This window comes from Lissotriton helveticus, chromosome 3_1 (assembly GCF_964261635.1).
Source record: "Lissotriton helveticus chromosome 3_1, aLisHel1.1, whole genome shotgun sequence".
NCBI lineage: Eukaryota > Metazoa > Chordata > Amphibia > Caudata > Salamandridae > Lissotriton > Lissotriton helveticus.
Window position 1 is genome coordinate 182,891,155 of NC_136061.1, and position 11,355 is coordinate 182,902,509.

Genomic DNA, 11,355 nt, shown 5'->3' on the forward strand with positions numbered 1-11,355 from the left:
AGTGGAGTGACGTAGACTGGAGTGCCATATAGTGGAATAGCATAGAGCAGTGTGTTGTACAGTGAAATAGGGTACACTGCAGTAGCATACAGTGGAGTGGCGTACATTTGAGTAGAGTAGAGTAGAGTGGTGCGGTGTTTACTTAAGTGGCACATGATGGAGTGGCAGGGAGTGGAGTAGCGTAACAGTAGAATAGAGTACACTGCAGTGATGTACAGTTGAGTGCCATAGAACGGAGTGGCACAGATTGGAACAGCGTACAGTGGAATAGGGTAGAGTGCAGTAGCGTATAGTGGAGGGGCGTACATTGTAGTGACATACACTGTAGTGTCGTATAATGGAGTGGCGTAGAGTGTAATAGCATACGGTGGAGTGGTTTAGAGTGTTTAGAAGTAGAGTGGAGCGTGGTAGAGTGGAGTAGCGTAGTGTGGAGTAGCGTAGAGTGCAGTAGCGTAGAGTGCAGTGGCGTACTGTAGATTACTGTAGAGTGTAGTAGTGTATAGTGTATTGAAATAGAATGGAGTGGTATTGAGTATAGTAGCATAGGTCAGGAGTGGCTCGTGCAGGTAAGAGCGGTGGGGCAGGGTGGGGGGAACTTGATAGACTAAGATGAAGGAATATTAAATAAGTAATTCATTTTCCCTCGTCATCTGTCAAACCCCCTTCCCCCAGCTCACCGCTCTTACCTGCACGGGCCACTCCTGGCATAGATTGGAGTGGAGTGGCATAGAGTGGAGGTGTGTACAGGGAAGTGTGGTGCTTGAAGCAGATGTAGTGTTAAAGTGGGTGAACGGGTGTAGATGTAATGTGCAAGGAATATGCATTATGAGGTGTAAATGTAAATTTTTGGTATTAGATGTAAATAGTGCAAGCAGTGTTTAAGTTATAAGTGTTAAAGTGCATAGTAATATATCGTGTTGCTGTTACTTTTAGGTGTACCACAGTACATGCCAACTAAAGGCCGTATCTGTTTGGCTAATGGCTGTCCTTCCAAAACGTAAAAGGCAGCCATGTAGTTTTTTAGCACTCTTTCGCTGCGTTCTGGGTTAGGGCCTTATATATAGGTAAGTATTAGGTTTTATTGTTGTTTCTGATCTATTAAAACTTTAGGAAATTGATAATAGTTAGAGAAATCTATTTATAATTTTCTTTAAATTTTACCAGCAGTTTAGGGGAGAACTGCACATAAAAAAAAACAAGTAGTGATGTAATTTGTAAGTATTACCGCAGTACTTCATAGACTTTTTTTTAGAAGATATAATTATGTTCAGAAGTGAAAATACACTGTAGTACACTACATAAAGTATAGTGTAGTACAGTTCATTTAAAATATTTTAAGAAATGATGATTTGTTTTTAAGTACTGCAGTACTTCCTAGGAAGTACTGCGGTATTCCGTACATTAAAAAAAATATATATATAGATACTTAAATATTTTATAAATACTTTTACCTACCGATTTCCACTTTAATAAAGTGGTAATAGATAGGAGAAAAATATCAAACCTAATGCTTATGTATATCTAAAGGTGTAACGCAGAACACAGCCAAAATACACCTAAAAACAACTTGGCAGCCTTCAACTTTTGTAAAGGCTGTCATTAGCCAATCACATAATGCCTTGTCATCTCTCCGTACCGCAGTATTTCTGTGAAATACCACAACCTTTCGTGAAAGTACTGTCACAACAGATATCACTAAGTTAAAATGCCCTATAATGTACCAAATACTTATCCTACTTAAATGTAGTATGCAAAAGGATCATCTGCACACCATAATGTGTAATCCTGTCGAATTTTATAGAAATCCGACAGGCATTTGCCCGCTACGAGTGGGTACAAAGTCCATGGAAAAATGTATTGGTGCCCAAAAGTGTATTGTCACCCCCCACCCTCCCCCATCCTTTTTCTTTGCTCCCCTTGACCAAACACCTCAACGCAAAACTTTCCATTCTCTACCAATGTAGAAAAAGCAATGGGTCTGGAAAGCTTTGTGGAGATTCGTCAAATGGGCGCAGAGTTGTTAATGGTGAAAAATCTGAGGAATTCCTATCTCTGGTAATGCTACCTTAATTTTCTACTGTATCACTGTATGGAAGTCCTACACCACTGTGCCATGAATTCTATCCAGTCTAAAGTAAACCACATTTATACACAATCTATGTGCCAGCACTTTGTGAAAACACTTTGTATGAAGAACCACTGTTTACAGGGAACACTAGAAATTCACATTTATTTTATCATTCATTAACTGAAAGCTTGTTGTGGGCTGTCCTATTTGATAGAAAACATATTTTTTAATATTTTCTTTTATTTTTAATTACTTTGTTGGTGAATTGTGCATGCCTTGGGTCATGATTCCTATCTCTTTATCCACCAGATCATTGGACGGGTAAGTGCTGATCCAGATTACCTTCCCAGGACCATGGACTTTGGCCTGAATGTACGAGGTTTCCTGGACCGCTTCTGTCCTCCCAGCTGTCCACCCAGCTTCTACCCTATTGCCGTCCTCTGTTGTGATCTGGACCCTGAAAAGCGGTGAGGATCTGGCATGCAGACCGTTTCTGTTTTTTTTTCCTTCACATGGATTTCAGTCCACACCTGTTGTTGCTCCTCGAGTTTTTACTGCAAACATGCCCTGTGGTTCTGCTATTTTCAGTGCTGTTTTAAGTTCATACATTTTTTTGCAAACACAAAATTTACTAGGGGAAACATCACACAAGCGCTGAGTCAGTGCATGCACTCTTTTATACTGGCTAAAGATGTACGCGAACATAGATTGTCGTGAACGTTAAAGGTCCAACTGACCACCAGAGTCTGGCACACAGACCACTGTACTGTGTTGCTCGGACCGCTGTAGCAGGTTATGCAATCTCGGTCTTCTTTGTGTAGCGTATTGTTTGTTTGTAGTATATATGTTTTGTTTAAAGAATGTTTAATATATCTTTCCAAGTTCTGTTCTCATTCTTCATTCTCTCTCCTAGACCTTCCTTTGTAACCCTGGAGCGATGGCTTGAAAACCTCCTCATGCACTTGGAGATTAACCTCCCTCTCGGCTCCCAGATGGAGCAGCTGGCAAGGCAATTTTGGGAAACACATAAGCGTGGTGAGAGCGACCTTGCTGTGCATCCTGAAGTTCCCGACTGAAGAAGCGAGGGACACTGAAGTCGAAGAATGGAGAAGCTCGGGGAGCAAGAGAAATAGACAATGGAAAGAGAGCACTCGGAGAGCCTGGGCACAAACACTTTAGCATCCATAGGCCCCTTAATCTCTGCGAACCTCACAGACTGCCCTCACTCCCTGCTCTGCGCGATGGAGAGAGACCTTCCTTGCACGTGACCTCTGAAAACCCACCTCACCCTTAACCAGGGCCTGGGGTCCTTCACCAGCAGAGGTCAGACACAGCCAACACCAGGAATCCTATCCAAGACCTTTGTCCAGATTGGGCAACCACATTTCAAAATGTGTTTTGAGACTTTGAAGGAGAATGCTTGTGAAATGGAAATGCTTGTGTTAAACTCAAATCAGTGCATTACAATCAGGCTAGGTGCCACGTATGGCCCTCTCTTCAAACCGTACATTCGGGGGATGGCAGCCTCCTGGTGTCAATGGACAAGTGTCTTTTTTTTTTTCCAAAAGAAAACAGGGTGATACCAGTCTCAAAAATCTCTTGTAAACTCCTACTAATTTTCTGCAGTACCTCGAGAGTTTGACATACTCCACGTTCAATGTCTCTTTTGGGTGGCTCAACCCTCAGAGATGCGGTAGTGAGAACTGCCAACGTTCAAGGACCCAAGCACTCCAGTGTGAGGAACAGTCTTCCATTCATTTAATGGGGGGGCTAGCCCAGAATGGTCCTTTCTAGCATAGAGTAGAAGCAACAGTTTCCCTTTCTGGACCCCTAGAGCCCCAGAGGGAAGGATGTCCCCTTACAAAGTGGGGAAGATCTTGCCTTTGACACCTCTGTGCTAAGAGTTGTGAGGTACTTAAGGGAAACTATGTTGATTGGTCCCTGTGATTTAAGTCCATAACCTCTGTGCCTCTTGCCTGTGAAGAAGCATCATGTAACTGAGCAGGGCAACCTGCCCCTAACCACGCTGGCATTGGATGTCCCATACCAGACTGGATGCGGGAACCCTATCTTCCTCACCCTTGGGCTGTGCAGTCCCATGATAAGAGTTATAGCCCTGGCAAACCCCTAGAGCTGGATGTGCAATCAAGTACATGCAAGACTTGACCTCATGGCACTGAACTGCACCACTATGTCGCAGATCGAACCAAGTTTACATCTCATTTCCATTGGTTGTCTCATTTATGAGATAGTGGGTATAGCCATTCAGTAACGTTTCACAGGGGGCACCAAAGATAAGATGGCTTGCTACCTACCTGACTCCCACTCTCCCACCAAAGGAAAACATCTCATAACTTAGTGAAGAGTCTAGCCCTAGGAGTTCCAACATGGGTAATCTCAACACATAAAATTTCAGAATCCCCTCGCCGACCCACCCAGAACTCATCATCAAAAAACACATCAGGGAATTCACCCCTTAAATCCTAGGATGGAATATTCCATCTAATGGTGAGTGTTAAACTGGTTTGAGGACCTTTGGGAACTATTGTTCCATTACTTGGTAAGTAGGACTGACCAGGAGCGTGCAAGTGATGGAATATCCCAAGAGATAGCATTTGTGGATCTGGACGGCTCCCCGGGCAGAGGCGAGTATTACATGCCCTGGGACTGTATGGCTGTCCACACACTACGTCTTCATTTGTAATCCCAGGGTTTGGTCGCTTGGGTGCCTCTTTGTGATCAGTTTCCTGTCTCCTCTCTGGACCACATTAGCCAAGGAGAGAGTCCTGTCGACACTGTGGAGACTCCAAACCTGTCTCCTCCTCTGAAAATGTCTTGAGATATCAGTGAACGCCTTCAAATACCAGACAGTATAATAGGCCTCTTAATGGGCAAACCAGTGAAACAAATGTCAATGTCCCCAAATAAAGCAACATTCCAGAGTACCTGTTGTTGATGATTATTAGAGATTGAGGCCAAGGTAAAGAGAAAAATATTTTCTCTTCACTGGTTTGCCCCTTTAAGGACCCAGAGTTCTTCACCCCCAGGCATTGATTCAAATTGCAGTCATGTCTAACTACAAAGGATTTCTATGGAGCAGAATAGACCATCTGTGGAAATCTGGCAGCTTAAGGAAAGGGTACACTCGGGGTAAAAATCTCAAGCTCTAAGGACAGCTCACACTGATGTTATATGTATCGTGTATCTCACATGTGTGCCCTGTGGTGGTACGCTTCTGTTTGTAAATATTTATGTGTACATTTGGAGTGTGAAAAGTCGGCTGTAAATGTCTTTACTTGTCGGTAAAAGCTTGTCTCTCCTGCCAATGGAGCGCCAGAGGGCCTCCTCGCCCTTGTCGCAAGGTGGTATAGGAGTACATATGACCAAACTGTCGCACAGGCAGAACGAGCAGATCCACAGTTCAAGCTCTGTGCTTTCTCCAGGAAAATGGATCAAATAGATCCCTTCTTTAAAGAAGCCCATAATGTGACCTCACACATCAACACCCACAGCAGAAGCTCATGTGTTGTCACCTCAAATACAAATACCTTGCAGCACAAGCTGTGTTGTCACCTTACCCACAGACACGTCACGGCCCATGTGCTAACACCTGACCCAGAAATTCCATGCACCACCAGAAAATGTACTTACATTAGACTAACCCGCTTCACAAGTCCATGCACTGGCACCTTAAATCCAAGCACGGTGCAGCTTGTGCTGTCACCTGAGTGTCTCCCTAGCATCAGAGGCATGTTAGTTGTTATCCTCCGGTGCTGTTGCTTGTCACACACTCTCCGTCTCTGCGACTCTTGCAAACGCATATCTACAATTGTAGACCTGTGGAATATGTATGCATAGTTGCATGCTTGCACATTAACAGTGCTAGTACACTCATTTAAGGTGGATATACGACTTGCACACAAACACAGACCACTCCTGTTTAAATGCCAACATTTAAGAGTATCTTAGAGAAAAATTTGCAGACCAAAATCAAGCAGATTTAATTTCCCCAAGAACTTGCATTGGAATGGATGGAGTTTTTGGCAGGAGAAATAAATATAATACAATTTTTCCTTAAACAAATTAGCATCTCCCACCTTTATCTGGTCTATTTGCATGTGTGGTGCAGTGTAAATAACGTGCAGGCAGTGGCAACATTGCCCCACTTGTGCACATGCAGACCTGGTCGTTCACTCAAGAAAAACGAACAGTAGCATATTAATTCAGACCATTCTACACCCCCCTCTCTTTTGAAGAGGGACATGAGGCCAGACAAAGCCTATGGTGGTTTCTAAACGGTTTCTCGCCCCCAAATAAACGTTCCTTTGAGTTTCATACTAATGCCTGGATCATTTTATGCCAGATTATTTTGGATAAAAGCAATCCTTTGGTACCATAAAACATATAAATTAAAAAATAAATATGATGGCTAAAGTCACAGTTTTGATTTCTGGGCCACACAGCTGTTTTCACAATCAATTCTAGGAGATGTAGTCTTGTTTCACTTTAACTGATCCAATTGGACTAAATTAAAATATATAACCCTGGAATAGTCTTTGCCAGAATGCCATAGTGGGCAAGTCGTGTGCTATACATATTCACATAACCTTGCATAACTGGGCTGGACACATGGTATTAAATCTAACCTTGAGTTGTCTGGTCACCTACACTTGCAAACCTAGGCTCATGCCGGTCATTGTCTAAGACCTTTTGAGTTTAAGGGAGTCTCAATCTTAAAAATCATAAGAATTCTACTAAACTGTCTTCCTTCCAGCCAATTCTCACACTTCTGGTTCTTTGACCCAAACTTCTTTGAAGCCAGGAGTGATTCTTTGCCAAACCCTCTACTGCCATTTGGGGCTAGGACACCGCTTTGTAAATACATGTAGTAAATATCAAATAAATATTAGGTCTAGCCAAGATTTGGGAGTTCCATTAGGGTAAATAGGGAAAAACATCTGGAAGATTTATTGAGAGCAACATTGTTTTTTGGAGAGAGGAAGTCAAAACATCATACATTTTAAACAAGAACTGGAAATAAATCAGAGAATGCTAGAAAGATGAGGAAAGTTGGTAAAAGTGTGCAAAGTTCTCAAATTCTACAAACCACTTGTCTGATCAGCCACTCTGGGGGTTAGCCGAAAGGCCCATAAAGTGGGTTATTCGCAACAACGTTTTGCCTGTGCCACAGGAAGCCTGCACGCTTTTTCCATACACTGAACCTCCTTGGAACTAAGAGGTGCCTTGCTTTTAACCTTGCACTGTGGGGAAAACACATGCTGATGGATTGGTTTCCTGCAGTGCAAGGCTTTTTCATAATCTCTTTATTTGGGTTATGTTTATGCAAAATGAAAGAGAAGAATACGTTATTTTTTCATGCCGCTCAGACAGGCTACTTGGCCTCCGTTCGTAATTACAGGAAGTTAATTCAAACTGTGAAGCGCTCTTAGCGCACTTTGACCTGGAAGTAACCACAATGATAATCAAAGAGCTGGGAAGGGTAACTTTTGTAATGTAATTTAAGTTCAGAGAAATAAATGCTACTTTTCCCAGCCTTCCTGACGTGTGGTGTCTGCTTTATCTGAGGGGTAAATATGGAACTCTACATGCACATGGCTGTGCATGTAGAGTTGAATACGTTGAAATCAGTTGTGTTCGACTTTTGTGTCTTAAATGTTAGTTGTTTTTGGATGGCCAGGGGTTAGAGCTCTATTTTGTAATGTTTCTTTTTTTTAAATACACAGTTAACTTATTTCAGCTTAATACGGCCCTCTTAAAAGTAACTGTATCTTGTGTATTCCATTGTTTCTAGTGTGTAACTACTCCCATCAGATGTGTAGGTTTGCCTTTTTCCTTAGCTGCGTTCTGATTCATTGAGGTACCATGTCATTCTATGTAATCCATCACGTGAGATTGCTTGACTCTTTCCTTTTTATTGAATTTCTGAACACATTCTTGGGTTAGTTCTTGATATATCTTACATTCAGAATGAAATCATTACTTAACTTCTGCTTTTTATCCTTGGTACATTTCCAATGCTGTACTTAGCTAACGTGTTTCACGATTTATCCCACTTCTTTAGGGCTAAAGAATCTATTGATACATAACATTTTGGAAAGTCAGTTACCAAAGTGTTTCATTCATATTATTCAAACAATCAATACACTGTTGTTCTATAGGTCTCTTCTTTTTGTGCAACAGTGATATATCCACACGCATCCACATCCAGGTCAAACCACACGTTTTCCCAGTGTAAATAGATAGAAACATGGTGTGCATATCTTGCTTAATCTTGGGTAAACACTCTTCTTGTTTATTCCCATGTGCACATTTCATATTGCCACTAAACTCTTTATGGCCCAAGAGTTACATTCACTTTTTTGTTTTGTCAAATTGAGAGCACCAGCATTTGCTCATACATGATCTTCTTTTGGTTGAACAATCATCAACCTTGGAAGTAGGATATCCCAAATACTCAACTTATGTTCACCCAAGCTTGCGCTTACTACATTCGATCCAGAGTTTTTTCAAAGCACTTAATACTCGCCTTAAAGTATCATGTTCCGTCTTTATTCTTATTGAAAACTTTTCAGGGCTGGTTGTTTACTAGTAATCCGGATCCTTGTCTTCTGCTGTGCGAGGTCCTTGTCTTCTGCTGTCCAAGGTAAGGTTTCTGAAAACCACACTGTCACCACACTGGAATATGTGGTAGGCAAGCACCTTCGAGATGCTGTCACCTTCTCAGGAGGAAAAAGCTAAAGCTGTAAAACAACTCCTTGCTTGATGAAGGATTTAAAGGTTTGAAGGAATCAGGATTCCGACAGTGGAATGCTATTGAAGCGAAGAACCCAGATCAGGAACATTGCAATGTTATGATGCTCTCTCCAACTACACTGAAACCCTTCTATAGTAACAGATCAGGAAAATGAAATGGCATTAAACATTACATGACAGGAAACATAATGGATTGGGAAAACCAGGTAGGAACCAAGGAAGAAACAGCCATGATAGAAATGAAAAAAGAATGAAAACCTGAACTAACTGAGGAGCAATTTGAAAGGCAGCTGATAACCCTTACATACGTGATTGCCATTTTAGTGCTGGATGAGCAGGGAGAAGCAGCCAGGAACACACAAACTTGAGAAAAGGCAGCCCCAAGTGAGCAAACCTCGCTGCCTTCAGCTGCAGGTTTCTTGCAGTGTTTTCTTAGCCCTGAGAGTTGCAGGACCCTACAAGGTACCGTAGTTCTCAGGCGCCTGGGCGGCTGAGCCTTCATCTTGGAAGGCTTTGGCACTTTCCAACTCTTTCAAATCACTCCTCATAATTCTCTGGAATACTGCTTCCACACTAACAATGCAAACACCATTATTGTATTATATAAAGACCCTTCCAGTGCAACAAGTGCTGTGAGACGGTATGATTCTTCTATTAACATTATATGATGGCTAACTTTAGCAAGGTCAGATGCTGAAAACACCATTGCTCCGGATAATAGAAATGAATGTTATGGGAAGTAGGGCAAACTATCTATCCAAATAGTGTTTCTTGGTCACGGTAAGGCAATACTTAATCATAACTCCGCAGATCACTTTAGAGGGAAAACCGTAGGTATCGTCCTATCTCCCTCCTGCCTTATCTAGCTAAAGTCCTTGAGACTCACGTCACGACTACCCTGAGTGCCCACGTAGAGGCAAATCATTGCCTCTCCCCTTGCCAAGCTGGGTTCAGGCCCCTGCACTCCACGGAGAAGGTGGTAATCTCGGTGATGGACAGGCTTCGGGAGGGTATTGATACCAACGTACCACAAGCCCTGATACTTTTAGATCTGTCCGCCGCTTTTGACACGGTGGACCATTCCATCCTTCTCAGCCGTGTCAGGGCGGCGGGCATAGAGGGCTTGGCCCTCTCGTGGCTTGAGTCCTTCTTGGCGGGGAGAACTCAAGCGGTCCATCTGGCCGGCTTCGCCGCGGCCTCCCATAAGGTGGAGTGCGGGGTTCCTCAGGGATCGTCACTCTCCCCCCTTTTATTTAATCTATACATTTACCCCCTCATTTTTATGTTACAGCAGCTGGAGGTCACGGTGTTTAATTATGCCGATGACCTCCAGCTAATCTTCAACCTTTCCCACTCCCCTTCATCTGCCCAGAACGTCCAGTCAGTCATGACGTTCATCCAGGATTGGATGAACTGCAACCACCTCAAACTCAATCCAGACAAGACCGAGTTGGTCTTGACCGGAGGTGGTTGCAGTCCATGGTCCCCTTCCTTCTGGCCCCCCTCACTTGGTGCCCCTCCACTCCCTGTCCCTAAAGTTAAAACCCTTGGGATTCTCTTAGATTCACAACTTTCTATCCATTCACATATTGGTTCAGTCGTTTCTTCTTGTTTCTTCTCCTTAAGAATAATTAGAAAAGTCTCTCGCTTCTTTTCCCTCCCGGCTCTGAAAATCATTGTCATGGCCATGGTACTGTCCCGTATTGATTATGGTAATGCTATATACAATGGGGCCCCAGCCTACGCGATCCACCGTCTGCAACTGGTGCAGAATCAGGCTGCCCGCCTGATTCATGGCCTCCCTAAATATCATCGGGCCAGTCCACTACTTAAAGCTCTACACTGGCTGCCGGTGCGAGAGCGTGCCCTTTTAAACTTGGCTGCCTTACTTTTCAGGCTAGATCAGGCACCGCCCCTAAATTTATATGCTCTGCCATCGTGCCTTACCTCCCAGGCAGAGAACTACGCTCCTCTCACATGGCCCTCTTAGTCACCCCCCGTTTTAAAAAACAGAGGGCTGGTGGAGCGAGGTTCGCTGTCCTGGCCCCAGCGTTCTGGAATTCTCTCCCTGTTGCCCTCCGCACTACGCCCTCTTACACTCTGTTCCGGAGGGAACTCAAAACCCTCTTATTTGCGCAAGCTTACTCTGTCTAATCCCATCCATCTGCTGCCGTCCACTGCAACTTAAATAGCGCCATGAAACCGCTGGGTGAAAGTGCGCTGTACAAATGTTTTTAAATTCAAATTCAAATTGATAATTAGCCTGAGTTCTTGGTTCAATAATGTCCATCTTAAATAATTGACCCAAAGCTTTATTTATTCTCTCCCTGTATGTTAAGTATAAACTCCCCATTATTTGACCAAGGAATTGCTTCTTATTTAAGATGATTTTATTTTTAAATCCTTCAAATTTTCCAAGTTTATCTTTGAACAATATGTAAACTGTTTCCTACTTAAATTATCACACAATCATTCATCTCCTATTGCTAATCAAATACGTATTCTGGAGGAAC

The 11,355-nt window shown here is 43.0% G+C and overlaps 1 protein-coding gene across 2 annotated transcripts in view; it reads left to right on the plus strand.

Moving 5' to 3' along the window:
* The window catches only part of LIMK1 (LIM domain kinase 1), a 251,007-nt gene extending 243,382 nt beyond the window's left edge, over positions 1 to 7,625 (plus strand). For both annotated transcript variants that reach the window (XM_078679557.1, XM_078679558.1), the window contains 2 exons: positions 2,378 to 2,535; positions 2,982 to 7,625. In XM_078679557.1, coding sequence (XP_078535683.1) covers positions 2,378 to 2,535; positions 2,982 to 3,144 — 321 coding nt within the window. In that variant the 3' untranslated portion in view covers positions 3,145 to 7,625. The remainder of the gene's footprint in view (positions 1 to 2,377; positions 2,536 to 2,981) is intronic.
* The last annotated feature ends 3,730 nt before the right edge of the window (positions 7,626 to 11,355 follow it).